The sequence below is a fragment of the Phacochoerus africanus genome, chromosome 3 (assembly GCF_016906955.1).
Source record: "Phacochoerus africanus isolate WHEZ1 chromosome 3, ROS_Pafr_v1, whole genome shotgun sequence".
NCBI lineage: Eukaryota > Metazoa > Chordata > Mammalia > Artiodactyla > Suidae > Phacochoerus > Phacochoerus africanus.
Genome location: NC_062546.1, coordinates 149514617 through 149530691, shown reverse-complemented (window position 1 = coordinate 149530691; position 16075 = coordinate 149514617). Strand labels below are relative to the sequence as shown.

Here is a 16075-nt window from a genome sequence, read left to right as displayed (position 1 = left end):
GCCCTAACCTCTGCACTCACCCCTTTCCTCCTGAGGGTTCTCCCTCAACAAATCACAGACATTCAAGCCCAGCCTCAGGTTGTCCAAGGCAACCTGACATAAAGGAAAAATGTGAAATAAAGAAATGAGTGTGATAAGCACGGAGACAGGCTACACAAGACAGCCTGGGGCTGAGGATGGTCTGGATAGGGAGACAACAAGTGCATGAGAGGCGTTTGCAAAATGGTTCCTATGAGCATAACTTAAAAGAAGCTGGAGTTTTAGCCAAATGAAGGAAGGGGAGGGGAGTAGGAGAGCCTTCCATGCAGGCCTGGTGGAAGAAGCAGATGCCCAACAGCAGAGGAGAGAGAGAGCCCGGTCAGTGGAGGGACCTGCCTGCAGGTGGATGTCGCTGGAGTAGGAAGTGATGTGCCAAAGAGGCTGGAGATGCAGCTGGGGGGCCAGAAGGGGCCAGAGCAAGTCTTGCGTGCATGTTGCTCCGTCCTTGTTTTAATGGCAGCAGCTCTCCTTTCCATTTCTGTGTATCATTCTCCAAGCCTTCCTCTCTCTGTGCCTCCACTACAATGGTCTCTGTTTCCCAGTGCTCTCTACACATGCTCCCCAGCTACCTGACTCTGGACAACTCACTTAAACTCCAAGACTCGGCTTCCTTCCCAGTCAAACGAGGATAATATCAGAACTCACTGCATCAAGCTGGGGGCTGAGTGAGTGAGAGAATATAAGTACTAATCCCGTTGCTTGGCTCAAAGTGGGTGCTCAATCAATGTTCACTGCCTTGTCTGTCACCCCTTTGTTGATCTCTCTGTCCTTTAGCTGCATATATGAGAGAACTGAGGTTTCAAAGAGAATACTAGTTGTATTTACCAAGTAGACATTCTTTGTTTGCCCTTCGAATAGAAATAAGATCATTTTTCATTTCTAAGTGATTTTTATAGTGTAATAACTTCCCCCCTTTTTTAGTTTAGCAGTCTACTCCTGTCTGATAGGATCAACTTTAGAGCTTGTCATGCCTTCCAAGTAGAAAGGGGTACAAGTGTCTACGTTCTGCAATGCTAGTGGAGTAGAGTGTTTGTTTCATAAAGGATTCTGCTTAGGAAAAGCAACGTGGATGGATCAGTTATACAACCTGCAAGTTAACCTTTCTGGAAAATAAAGTCCTGTTTTGGATTAGAAATCCCCATGAATTCTATTTTCTGAGCTTCTCAATAGGGAAACCATTCCACTGGAAAATCTCAAGGAATCAAGCAAGGGATGGCAATGAACAAGATGGCATACCTCCTGGAATTTTCTTCTTTTTTTTTTTTAAGGGCTGCACCTGCAGCATATGGAAGTTCCCAGGCTAGTGGTCTAATCAGAGCTATAGCCGCTGGCCTACAATGCCAGATCTGAGCTGCATCTGCCACCTACAATACAGCTCATGGCAACACTAGATCCTTAACCCACCAAGAAGGGCCAGGGATCGAACTTGTGTCCTCCTGGATACTGGTTCAGTTCATTACCATGGAGCCACAATGGGAACTTCTGTTTTTTGCATTTTAGACATTAGTGAATTTAAATGTTCCCCTAGTCCGAGGAAGAGAAGGCTGTGGGGAGGGAACACTGCTTCCATGGAGCAGAGAAGGTCTTCAGCATAAGCTGCAGTGTTTCTCTCAGAACTCATTGCTGGGAAGCCCAGATGTAAGAAGGGGCCAGAACGCTGAATGCACAACAGCCCCTCTGATTAGGGTCTGTTATGCCCTGCAGGTGGGACAGAGCTTTAAAAAAATCTAAGTCTGAATCCTTGCTCTGCAGTTTTTGACCCTGGGCAAGTTACTCTCAGCTTTCATATCTGTAGAATGTAGTAAATACTTACACTGCATGGAGCCGCTCATAAAGATTATATTAAATGGGATCACACATTTAAGCACTGAGTATAGCCCCTGGTACACAGTGTGTGGGCAATAACTGTATCTGTTGTTGTTGTTATTGCTGGACCCAGTGATTTTTTTTTTTTCCTATTAGCCTGATATAGAAATATTAGCTCACCTCTCCAACATGGAATGACAATAGTTTCTCTTGCCCTTTTCCCTTAATACAAAGAGAATTCTGGACATTTTTATGTAACCCTACAAATCCCAGCAAATACACTTTCATCTTTTCCCTCATTATGCAGGATGTAGGTCAAAGAAACCCTACATCCTGGGGGCAGAAAGAATAGGAGTTCCCATCATGGCTCAGTGGGTTAAGAACCCGACTAGTATCCATGAGGATCCCTGGCCCCAATCAGTGTGTTAAGGATCTGGCGTTGCCGTGAGCTGTGGTGTAGGCTGGCAGCTGCAGCTCCGATTTGATCCCTGGGCTGGGAATTTCCATATGCCATGGGTGTGACCCTAAATAAGATTACAAAAAAAAAAAACAAAAAACCCAAAAAACACAAATAAGAAGTTGAAGAGAAGCTCTACAGTGGGCGTCACAGCTACCTTAGGGGAGTCAGGTGTAAGAGTTCTAATTCAACTAGCCCCAGGCAGGCATCCTGCCACCTGAGAGAGCACCACCTTCCGCCACTGACCTTGGACAGAGGGACCGGCTCTGGTTCCAGCAGTTGCCGACTTATAGAGGGTTCGGTGCTAGAGGAAGAAGTCCTCTCCAGTATGTGGATGCTCTGAAAATAAACGGAAATACAGCCTAGGGTTAGACAACTCATTTTTCATGGGGATGGACATGGGGGTGAGATCACACGGATCACGGGAAGAACAGTGAGCTGTGTTAAATACAACAAGTTCCTGAGGAGACCAAAGGCAGCAGCAACGGTAAGAAAAACGTCAGCACAGGATTTTGTTTTCTCCCCTATGGATTTGCTGCCAAACTTTTGCTGCAGTGCTGGTGTTAGTCTTAGAGAACGGGTCAGAGAGCATATGAATTTAAAAAAAAAACAAACCACAAATATGTCTTAACATTTTTATAACTTTATGAGAATGGCGGTATACCTGCTACTTAGACAATTGGCTTTATATAGAAATATTTGCTCCTCTCTCCAAAGGCAGGAGACAAAGAGAAAGGTCTGTATCAAAAAAGCCCCAAACCTTAACACAATAGTCTCTAGAGGGTCTTATAACCCTTATAAGATAATTACATCATATTCTATTATACTTATTGTAATTATAATAACTGACAATTCTTAAATGTACAAAGAAGAAAACTCATCAAATTAAATACATCAAGCAGGAGATGTCTTTTACAAAGACTATAAAGGCACATTTATTGATCAGCGAGATGATACTCCGGCAGGAAAATAGGCAAAGGTAACTCATGCAGAGCATTTGAAAAGATGTTCAACCTCAACCACAGAGGTATTCAAAGAAATAAAAACCAAAATAATAATGATTTTTTAAAAAAAACCCATTAGATTCAAGAATGGATTGGGGTTGGGAAAAGGGAATATAAACTGCCTACAGTCTTTCTACAGAGGAATTTTACACTTTTATTAAAAAGTCTTTGGAAAAAAAAGTACATGCCTCATTAACCCAGCAATCTCATAGCTAAGTTTTTGCTCTAAGGTAATAAAGAGATTGGTATGCAAAGATATAGGAACAGTATGTTTACTAAAGTATTATTTTATTATAGTAAAAAATATCTGGAGTTCCCGTCGTGGCACAGTGGTTAACGAATCCGACTAGGAACCATGAGGTTGCGGGTTCGATCCCTGCCCTTACTCAGTGGGTTAATGATCCGGTGTTGCCATGAGCTGTGGTGTAGGTCGCAGACATGGCTCGGATCCTGCACTGCTGTGGCTCTGGTGTAGGCTGGCAGCTACAGCTCCGATTCAACCCCTAGCCTAGGAACCTCCATATGTCGTGGGAGCGGCCCAAGAAATGGCAAAAAGACAAAAAAGAGAATAGGAGATTTTTAGTTCCAGTCGTAGCTCAGTGGTTAACCAACCTGACTAGCATCCATGAGGACTCGGGTTTGATCCCTGGTCTCGCTCAGTGGGTTAAGGATCTGGCATTGCTGTGAGCTGTAGTGTAGGTGGCTTGGATCCCTCGTTGCTATCTATGGCTCTGGCTTAGGCCGGCACCTACAGCTCTGATTGGACCCCTAGCCTAAAAATCTCCAAATGCCATGGGTGCGGCCCTAAAAAAGAAGACAAAAAAAAAATCTAATATATGAGAATAATACAGACTTATAAGGAAATACCATGCAGTGATTCAAAATGACAACATAGAAACAAAACAAAACAAAACAACAACATGGGTTTCTGGTTGTTGATATGGAAAAAGATACCCATGATGTTCTGTTAACTAAAAAAATCAGGCTACATGAAGTATGTAGAATCTGATGATGTTAAACATATAATCAAAATATATTTCAGAATGTTAATAGTAGCTATATAGAGGTGGTGGGATTATAGGTGATTTAATTTTTTTATTTTGTCTAGTTCTTCAGTGTAATAAAAAGATATTACTTGTATATTCGGGGAAAAATACAAGTAATATATGGAGGTTCCCAGGCTAGGGATCCAATAGGAGCTGCAGCTGCTGGCCTCCGCCACAGCCACAGCAACTCGGGATCTGAGCTGCATCTTCTACCTACACCACAGCTCATGGCAACGCCGGATCCTTAACCTACTGAGCGAGGCCAGGGATTGAATCCATATCCTCATGGATCCTATTCCAGTTTGTTAACCACTTAGCCAGGAAGGGAACTCTCATCAATGGAGTTAACATTTAAATATAGGCTGAAAATGTATTGGAACATTTTTACTCCAGTTATAACATTTTATTGTTTCAATAGACAGGTTGGATTTTATTTAACTTATTAAGGTCTCTATTTTAAACATCTCATTGGAAAACTATCTGATTAGTGCTTGCTTCTTCATAAAGAAAATTACACTTTGACCAGAGCCAAATTATTTTCACTTCTTTATATTTCCAAGCTTTTGGTTATTTCTACTACCTTGAAAACAAAAAGTCTGATAGTAAATTTTAAAAACCCTATCTGAATGCTTTAAAGTCATTTATTAGAGAATAACAGAAGTAAAAGGCTTATGAATTGCTCCTATTTCTCCAATTTGTGAGGAAACAGAAAAAATAAGAATAGATATTTTGGGGCAAAATGTAAAATTGGGCAGGGATTAGCAAGAATTCCTAATCTGACAGCCACAGTATCCATGGACAATTTTAGCATTAAATGGGACTCTGTTCTTTCTATTCCCAGATTCAGTTGAATTAGCAGGGAAAATGATAATTGGGGCTGAGCAGCCATATCTGTGCCAATGCCTTTTGTGGGAGAATCAGAGGCAAAGGCTTACTATGGAGAGAAAAACAGGCCATGGGAGTTCAGATCTTTACCAGACAAAATGGCAACAAAAGACCTGGGACTTGCACTATTTACTTGTTCATGTTGATACACTGGATAGAATCCTACTTAAAACACATCAGTTAAATGCGAAATTTAGATTTATTCTGAGATCATAAAATTGGGTACTAAAATCAGAATTGTTGAAGCAAAAATTGTATTACCTTCTTCTGGGACATAATCATCTCTCCCCACCCCCAACCTTTTCAATTTCTTTTTTTGTGTGTGTGGTTTAAAACGACAAGAGTAATATATGCTAATTATAAAAATTCAAATACAACACAGAACTATATAAAAAAAATAAGTCAAAGTTCCCACCCCATTGCTACTCACCCCCCGCCAACTTCTGCAGCAGTGGTTCTCAAAAGGTGGTCCCTGAACCCTGAAGGTCCCCAGGGCAAGGTGAAAACTGCTTTTATAGTATGCCAAGATGTTAACTGTCTTTTTCACTCTTTCTCTCACTAATGTATAGTGGAGTTTTTCAGAAAATGGTTCCTGAGGCCGCAAAGTTTGAGAACTGCTGTTCTAAAAGAACGACTATTAAAAATTTTGTGCCTATTATTAAAACAGAATTCCGACTTATATATAAGTTGTTTCCTTTCTCATAACGCTTCTTTTGAGAAAAAGCATTTTTGAAAAGTTAACGCATTTTGGAATTTCTTTACAACCACTTAATCCACCTTAAGCTAAAGTATATAAATCTACTCATTAATAACCCAAACTATCCTGACATACTACAGAAACCTATAGGGGGGAAATAAACCTGTTTCAAATAGTCATCAAATATATCTGAGCAAAAATTCCCTAACTATAAGTTCTATTAATATAAAAAAGCCATAGAAGTATTTTTAAATGCATGAGTTGATTTTTCTAAAAAAGAACTATGAGCAATAAAGATAGATAGGTGGGAGTTCCCGTTGTGGCACAGTGGTTAACGAATCCGACTAGGAACCATGAGGTTGCGGGTTCGATCCCTGCCCTTGCTCAGTGGGTTGACGATCCGGCGTTGCTGTGAGCTGTGGTGTAGGTCGCAGACGCGGCTCGGATCCTGCGTTGCTGTGGCCCTGGTGTAGGCTGGCGGCTACAGCTCCGATTCGACCCCTAGCCTGGGAACCTCCATATGCTGCAGGAGCAGCCCAAGAAATGACAAAAAAAAAAAAAAAAGATAGATAGGTGTCATCATAATACAGAGATAGAAAATACTCTCACCCTGCTCACAACAAATAGATAACTTCACAATTCGAGATAATTTTGTATTGGAAGAAAAGAGTTTCTAATATATCATTTTAAAAAAAAATCAAGAATTAGTCATTTAGGAACTACATATTTTAGTACCAGGTCTTCCCTCATTCTTAATAGGATGTCAACCCCAAAGATCAGGAAAGCAAATATAATAAAGCAGAAGACCAGAAATGTCTGTGAAATGTGTCATTCATTCATTCATTCATTCATCCTTTGGTTCAATTAATCAACAAATCATTACTGGGCACCTACACTCTGCCAGGCACAGGTTACAGGGTGACAGAGAACCACACAGATAAGGAAACTGCTCCTGTGATGATTATTTCCTAAAAAGAGCTCTCATCTTTAAAAGCCAAATGAGGCTAAGTTTTTATAAACTCATGCACTGTGTTCCACGTGGCAATGGCTTTTACTTACTTTAATTTTTCCAGGAAACTATCTTTGGCCCTAGTCTCTCTTTAAGGACCCTCTTCTATCTTCATACTTGCAGGTTGCCGAGCAACAAAAGGCACATGCATTGCTTTCGCTCCCCGCTTCTCCTCAACAAATAAACATGGTAAGAAATGCAAAACTTGGAAAGAAGCCTGACCTTAGCAACTATGTAGGCAAGAAATAAAGGATTAGCTGAGGAATTTAGCCAAGTGAAAGAAATTAAATCACCTAATCTCCTAATCAAGCCACAGACACAGAAATCAAGTTAGGATATTTAAAGTGTGATAAAAATGAGTTTTGTCTTTAGAGCACCTGAGAATACTCAAAATGTCACTAGGACTTTGTGGGTCAGAAGAGTCAGCAACCAAACAAAACAAAACAGAATCTGTAAAATACCTACTGTGGTAGTTTCACAAAGAATACAGTATTAGTTTTTTCTCCATCTGATTTTACAAAAGTTTACACTAGGGAAGAAAAGTAAGAAAGTATTCAAACACAGCACAATATAGTTACACATTTGAGCTGAGTGAACAATCCAAGCCCCAAATTGTGTTGATTTGCCAAGGCACAGAGAATCATAAGAATGTTTACTAAGAAACAGTAAGTAAATGAATATTTTTACTACCATAAGTATATGTATATGTTTTACTGAAAAAGTAAAGCCTACAACTTCAAATACCAGCTGATACCTATTATTATAAGTGTAACTAGCTTCATAAAATAAGCTATTTAACTTTCATAATGATAATGAAGAAGCCGAAATCTCTTATACAAACTTGTGAAGTATATTATATATTTGTGTATTCTTAGAACCTGTCATATATTCAATAAAAAATTAATCCACCACCTTAAGAATTGGCTTCAAACTCATGGTTTTCATTATTTATTTATTGCTTTTTAGGGTTGCACCTGTACCAAACGGAAGTTCCCAAGTTCCCAGGGGGAAAAAAAAGTGCATATTTTTTAAAGGTCATGTTTTGTGAGCTAATGTGCATATGTATGTAACTTTAAAACAGTATTTGGAATATATTAAATACAATATTAAGTGCCATCTATTTTAATAATAAAATTGTAAGCCTTAACTCCATAAGTATAAGACCTAAAATTAAATGTATATAAAGGGTATGCTAGATGGGAAACTTAGAGCAAGGTTTTTTTTGGTTTGTTTTTAGTTTTTAGTTTTATTTATTTTCTTATGGCCACACCTGAGGCATGTGGAAGTTCTCAGGCTAGGGGTCAGTCAAATCGGCTTCAGCTGCTAGGCTACGCCACAGCCACAGCAATGCCAGATCCAAGCCGCATCTGCGACATACACCACAGCTTGTGGCAAGGTGGGATACTTAACCCACTGAGCGAGACCAGGGATTGAACCTGCATCCTCATGGATACTAGTCAGGTTCTTAACCCACTGAGCCACAAATGGAACTCCAAATGCATATACCTCAAGTTATGTAATCATACAATCACTCATTACTTTTAATGAAATACGTAAGTGCTTGAATGCTATGTTTTTAACACTGGCAGATATGAAGACGACAATTTTCAAAATTGTTATACTCAGTCTTGGACTCTAGTTCACTTGGGGCTCCTTGAAAGTAGGGACCAGCTCATCTTCACCTTGGTATCCACCCCCTATACCCGAGCACAAGACCTTGCATACCATAGCCACTCAAAAACTTCTGGATTTTTTCAGGGCTCTCTGACTAATTTGTAGAGAACAGTCCCTCAGCAATCAGGGATAAAACTGCCATCTAGCTTCATCTTGGAATTATAAAAATCACAGCTCCAACAGGGCAGACCTTTTGAAAATATTTTAAAATAAGGACTTCACTTAAAAAATGGAAACATCTGGTGAATTAATCATAGAGTTCTTGTTTATTAGATTTAAAGCTATGACTGGTCCACGCAGAACACAAAAAATGTAATCTGACAACATCTTCAGTAACAAAAATTAAACCTTTTCATAACGTTTCCTTTAAGATCATAACTTGGGCTATGCTTCTTTGGACTTTTCTTAACAAGCTGCTTATTTTCATATGCTTTCACAGTGACTTGGAAACACATGCCACATACCTTCAAGGTGTTTCACATATTATGTAAGCAGGTTAAATAGGGGGTTACATAAACCTGTTAATTATTCTTTGAAAATCAAGTTTCCTTTCAAATACTAAAATTACGACTTAATTTCCAGGTCAGTGTTTTTTGTTCAAGCCTCTTTTTTTTTTTTTTTTTTCCTCTAGAGTAGTTTTTTCTTTTAACTTTTTAAAATTTAATTTTTATTTTACATTGGCATATAGCTGATTTATGATGTTGTGCTAGTTTCAGGTGTATAGCAAAGTGATTCAGTTATACATATACGTATATTCATTCTTTTTCAGATTCTTTTCCCACGTAGCTTATGACAGAATATTGAGGAAAGTTTCCTGAGCTATACAGAAAGTCTTTGTTGATTATCTATTTTATATGCAGTAGTATGTATATGCTAATCCCAAATTCCGGATTTATCCCTCCCCACCTAGAGCAGTTTTAACTCCACTACAAAACTGAGAGGGGGCAGGGAGGGAGGAATTGGGGGGATGGGAATAGCAGGTACACACCACTGTGGAAAGTATGTGATTGACAAGAACCTTCCCTATGGCACAGGAAAATCTACTCAATAGTTTGTAATAATCTACATGGGAAAAAAGAATGGATAACTGATTCACTTTGTTAACACCTGAAACTAACACAACATTGTAAGTCAACTATAATCCAATAATTTTTGTTTTAAACTGAAAGAAAGGTACAGAGATTCCCCACAAACCCTTGCCCCCACACATGCATAGCGCTCTGCCATTATCAATACCCACCACCTGCGTGGTATATTTGTGACAACTGATGAACCTGGGTTCATTCCAGGTCAGTTTTTTAAGGAACTTAAAACACACAAAGAAGGCGAAAGTACTCACCTGTCCTTTGTTCCTCCTGCTCAGAGAGAAATGATGCATGTTTAGCTTAAAACCAGGAATCTAGCACACGTATTTCACTGCAGCTCTTTAGTTTGGTAAAAGTTTGTTCTCTGGTTAGTAGTCACTGATCTCAATACCTCCTGGGCAGCAAGCAGAAATCTGCCAACATGACTACAGTCTGGTTACACGGTATCAAAGAGGTGGGTAAACAGACAGACAATGAGACATTTAATAATAGCGCAACGATTTAGTTGCAACTCCCGCAGAGAGAAACTTGACTCTTAAAATGAGAGTCCACAGATCTGCTGAATGGGTCTCTTGGTTTGGAGGGCCTGTCATTTATTTTAATTTCATTTTAGAGACATAAAAGACCTACTGGCAATATTTTAGGCCGTGGCTACAAATTTCTGTATAGACTCACTTTTCATACAAATGTAGGATACTAATAAAGAGAATTGGACCATTGCTCCCTGAATGTTAACTCCACTGAAACTTTTCATCATCTGATTATCTTATCTAAGCTATTTTTATATTCATGGATTATACAAAATATTTTCAAAGAAAAATATCCAAAATGATAAATAAACTTTTAAATACTTTCTTATTCAAGCTTTTGGCTGCTAGGCTTGTCTGTCATCTAGCTTCATCTAATTTTGATATAGCAACACTATTTCAGTGATACAGGAACCTTTGTAGTGTTGATGATGATGACAGTGGTGACAGTTAATATTTAGTGCTTTTATATCCCTGTCTCAATGCTTTACATGGATTATTGCATTCCATCTTCATAAAAAGCCTTTAAATAATGACTGTTAAATTTATTTTATGGCTGATTGACAGAGGCACAGTGAGGTTAAATTAATGACAGAGTCAGTAATCACTGGAGTTGGAATGAACATCAAGATTCTTCTCTGGACTCCAAGGTTTTAAATACTGCCCTCTACTGAAGTTACAGCTAATGTTAAATGACAAAAATTTACAGCAATTTCAAGTAGTGTTTTCCCTCAAGACTAACTGAATAAACACATCAAAAGTCATGCTCTATCACAACCTTCCATGGAAAGAGATGGGCAGAAATGAGCAAAACAAAAAATGATTACAGCCCTCTTAAATATGGTACAACCTTAAGGTTTGTTACTGAGTTTCAAGAACCAAGAGAAGGCCAGCTAGTGTCTACTGCAGGAACGCAGTGTGATGCAGAGAGAACAGGAGTTTTGCAGTGACACAGACAAGCACACCAAACGTCATTGCTGCTGTTTACCATATGCCTTCGGTAAATCATGAACCTCTTTCAGCCTCCGTTTTCCATCTGTAAATTGGGGATGTTCATGTGTACTTTAGAAGACATTGCAGGTCAAAGAGGTGACACCGAGTGTATGGACAGTGCTGCCTAGCAGCTGGCATACAGAAGGTGCTCAAGAAATGGTAGCTAACAGCTCAGTTATAAATGCTATAAGAACAAATGATTAGGAATCCATTGCATTCTTTCTGCCACAGAAAGATGTGCCCAAACACCCTGCAGGTGTATGACTCCTGGGTTCCCTTTTGGAAGCCAGGAGTCTCTACTTACCATGGCAAAGTAGATGCACATGTTACCTGGGAAACCTAGTAATTGTAGTCAGTACCACCTCATGAGCAGAGCATCAGAACTTACTGAGAAAGTGAGTGGAGACAGATGCTCTAGATACTTGCCAGTGGCAAAGCAACAGAAGCAGATAGCAATGGACATTCTGCATCCTTCTGAATGCCTATGGCAGAAGAGGCACACAGACTTGCCTGCTGCCTTCTTAAAAATGTCCTTCAAGGAATCATTTTTATTATTTTTGGAAGAGCATAAATATTAAAATCATCAAAACCATAAGGCCATGACTGAGGAAGCAGTAATTCTACTACTTTCTCTATAGTTAACAATTACTTCACTCTCACTGCAAGATGGCAGAATTGCATTAATAATAAATCTCCATGTAAACACCACTAAAAGGAATGAAAATAGAAAATTTTAGAAATCATGGCTGGGAAAATTCCACACAGCACACCTGGGAAACCCTGAAGGGAGAACCAGCAGCCATCACATTCTTGACTCTTCTTGCACAGAAACATGAAAGTCATTAAGAACAAACAGCTGTGGCCCCACATTGAACTAGTCTGTTGTTGGAAACCCTGCATTGTAAGATATACAATCAGGATCTGTCAAGTGGTCCACTTATAGCCAAGAGTAGTTCAACGATCTTGACTATGAAGTGGAAAAAGGCATATGAATAACAGTTTTTTAATTCCCATGGTTGCCTTTCAGTAACGCTAGAACCAGAACTTACCTGTGGACTTGCTTCTTACCTGTATTCTCAGCACTCACAAACATGCAACAAAACTACTGAAAACCCCAGCAACTATGAGCATACTTCATTATAGCAATTATAAATGAATGGCAAATAAAAGGGACAAATACTAAGTCACTTCAAAAGCAAAGGCTCTGGGGAGTTCCCGTTGTGGCGCAGTGGTTAACGAATCCGACTAGGAACCATGAGGTTGCGGGTTCGGTCCCTGCCCTTGCTCAGTGGGTTAATGATCCGGCGTTGCCGTGAGCTGTGGTGTAGGTTGCAGACGCAGCTCGGATCCCGAGTTGCTGTGGCTCTGGTGTAGGCCGGTGGCTACAGCTCCGATTCAACCCCTAGCCTGGGAACCTCCATATGCCTCGGGAGCGGCCCAAGAAATAGCAACAACAACAAAGACAAAAGAGAGAAAAAAAAAAAAAAGCAAAGGCTCTGGAAGATGGAGAGTTAATAGAAAAGGCAGGAGAAGAGTCTGACTGGAAAGAACATTAAAGTCAAGCTAACTCATAATTTTCTACAAGGCTAATACAATGACCCAGAAAAAGGTTTTCAGTATGATAATCACTCAATGATTTTGCTAAAAACATAAGCAAAAAAAGTCAGATATATACATATATATATCTTTTTTTAACATTTGTGTATGTATATTTGAGGCAGAGTTGGTTTGTTTTGATTACCCCTGTAAACTCGGAGCAGATAAATCTGATTACCTACACGTACTCATAGTTATTTGCTGAATAAAAGAATGAATAAAGAATTCGTTATAATATACATTGCGTCTAAGTTCCCACTTTCTGGAAAACATCCTTAAATTACTATGAGTTAAATATAGAGAGTTAAGAGGGCAAAGGGTAGCCCAGGTTTTGCCTTAGCACCTCAAAAATGGTTTTAAGGGAGTTCCTGCTGTGGCAAAGCGGGTTAAAGATCTGGTGGTGTTTTTGAGGCTGTGTATGGTAAATCTCTGGCCCTGTGCAGTGGGTTAAAGATCTGGTGTTGCCGAAGCTGTGGCATAGGTCCTGGCTGAAGCTCGGATTCAGTCCCTGGCCTGGGAATTTCCATGTGCCACAGGCTCGACTGGAGAAGAAAAAATATGGTTTTAAAAACCATTATGCGACTTATACTAGAGCCTGCAGCAATGCTGGATCAACACCGGATCCTTAACCCACCAAGCAAGGCCAGGGATGGAACCTGCATCCTTGCAGACACCACATGAGATTCTTAACCCAGTGAGCCACAAGAGGAACTCCAAAAAAATATATACACTTTTGACTACAGAAGCAATACACATCCACTGCAGAAATCTGAGGGGAGGAGAAAGAAAAGATAAAAAAGAATTAAAACCACCAAAACCAGCAATATACTCTTTCAATATCTTGGTACATTTACTTACAGCTTTTTTTTTTTTTCCCCTTTGTCAGCCACACTTGCAGCATAGGGAAGTTCCTAAGTCAGGGATTGAATCGGAGCCACAGCTGCTATTTACACTACAGCTGGGGCAATGTCAAATCCTTAACCCACTCCACCAGACTGGGGATCAAACCTGTGCTACCCCAGAGAAACAATGCTGGATCCTTAATGCACTGTGCTACATCTGCAACTCCTGCCTTCAATTTTTTAAAATGTATATATATACTCAATTCTTAAGAACAAAATTGGAATTACACTATATTTTCAATTTAATAGCTAGGTTTTTATCCATTAACAATGTATAATTTCCCCATAGCTTTAAACATTTTTAAACAGCTATGCAATATTCCACTGTCTAGCTATGAGATAGATTATTAACTCCTTGTTGAACATTGTTATTTCTAATTTTTTAATACTGTAAACATACTTTGATAAATATCTTTGCACAAAAAATCTTTACATGTATCTTTGGTTGTTCCCTTAGAATACATTTCTTAGGGAGTTCCCGTCGTGGCACAGTGGTTAACGAATCCGACTAGGAACCATGAGGTTGTGGGCTCGGTCCCTGCCCTTGCTCAGTGGGTTAACGATCCGGCGTTGCCGTGAGCTGTGGTGTAGGTTGCAGACGCGGCTCGGATCCCGCGTTGCTGTGGCTCTGGCGTAGGCCGGTGGCTACGGCTCCGATTTGACCCTTAGCCTGGGAACCTCCATATGCCGCGGGAGCGGCCCAAGAAACAGCAAAAAGACAAAAAAAAAAAAAGAAAAAAAAAGAAAAAAAGAATACATTTCTTAGAAGCTGAGTTACCAGGTGCTATAGTATGATTTTTAAAAAGACTTTATATACGGGTTCCCGTCGTGGTGCAGTGGTTAACGAAGCCGACTAGGAACCATGAGGTTGCAGGTTTGATCCCTGGCCTTGCTCAGTGGGTTAACGATCCGGCGTTGCTGTGAGCTGTGGTGTAGGTTGCAGATGCGGCTCGGATCCTGCGTTGCTGTGGCTCTGGCGTAGGCCGATGGCTACAGCTCCGATTAAACCCCTAGCCTGGGACTTGCATATGTCATAGGTGCAGCCCTAGAAAAGAAAAAAAAAAAAAAAAAGACTTTATACATTGCAAAATTTCCCTCCAGAGAAGCAAAATTAATTAGCATGACTAGCAGTAGTATATGTGACCTCACCCAAACTGGCTATTACCATTATTACAGAATCTGCTCTTATATTAGGATTTGAGGTCAAGAAGACCAGCACTTTAAAGTATACAACATGCATGGGGCTTTCTTTACTTTTGTGACAGTATTTTAATTACAGCCTAGGAGAGTTTTCGTGGATGCTAGGCAGAAGGATAGTAAAATTTTCTGTTTATCTAAGTTGAAAATCAAATAAAGCAGTTCTGTAGATTTACGGTCCTTTGGGATAATTTTTGTTTCTTTGGCTGTGCAAAATTTCCCGGGCCAGGGATTGAACCCGAGCCACAGCAGTGACAATGCCGGATCTTTAACCACTAGTGCACCAGGAAGTCTCGTGATGCTGTTTTTATAGTTCTAATGAAACACTGGAAAATGTATTTGGTAAGAGCGATGATACCCAAACCTGGGTGAATTAAGAGTCTCCTGGGGAAGTTCTTATAATCAACAGATTCCCAGGTCTCGTCAATGACCCATGAATGAGACCCTCTGGGGTTCCTAATTGATTAGACTGTGGATCTCTTTGATGTTACACCTAAGAACCCAACAGACAGTGTTCATCTTGGCTCTGAGAAATGGACTTGCTATAAACATGCTATCCCAAACCAGCCAGCTCAAGGTAATAGGAGATGACTTCTTCAGTGAGAAACTAAGGCAGTCAGAGAGAACCAAAGTGCGCTGGCACACGTACCAGGGCAGGCAGTGAACAGATTATTCTCGGATGATGCTGAGTTCTAAATCACTTGTGGGTAATGAGCATCTGAGTGCCAGGTGGCAAATTTCCTTCGAGTGGTCTCAATTTCAGCACATTTGACACGGCCTGAACACACACTGTAAACACCAAGCAGCAGGGACAGTGATCTCCAAATGGTGGGGACAGCAAGAAATCTGTGGGGCTGCTCATTTGGTTTCACGGAAAAGGCTAACTACAGTTTTCAGTAAATAAATAAATGCTCAGAACTTCTCATTCTAAAAGCAATATGTGTAGTGAAAGTATAGACAATTTAAAATTCAGGAAAGCACAAAGAACAACAGATTCACTTTCGATGCCAATAATTCATGATAGTTATTACCCTTTTTGTCTATGTAGCTTCTGGGCTATTGTTTCAATGAGGATGTAAAAAAATCACTATTACTGCTGAGAGGAAAAATAAGGAGGGAATAACAACTCCAAAATAATTGATGGGAGTTCCTCTGATG

At 39.9% G+C, this 16075-nt stretch overlaps 1 protein-coding gene across 8 annotated transcripts in view; it reads right to left on the bottom strand.

The window, feature by feature from the left end:
- Positions 1–16075, bottom strand: part of OSBPL6 (oxysterol binding protein like 6) — a 229861-nt gene that overhangs the window by 67651 nt on the left and 146135 nt on the right. For 7 of the 8 annotated variants that reach the window (XM_047772964.1, XM_047772969.1, XM_047772967.1 and 4 more), the window contains exon 4: positions 2549–2641. In XM_047772964.1, coding sequence (XP_047628920.1) covers positions 2549–2641 — 93 coding nt within the window. Of the gene's footprint in view, positions 1–2548; positions 2642–9956; positions 10110–16075 lie in introns of those variants that run through there. The other variant, XM_047772966.1, reaches the window with a different exon arrangement.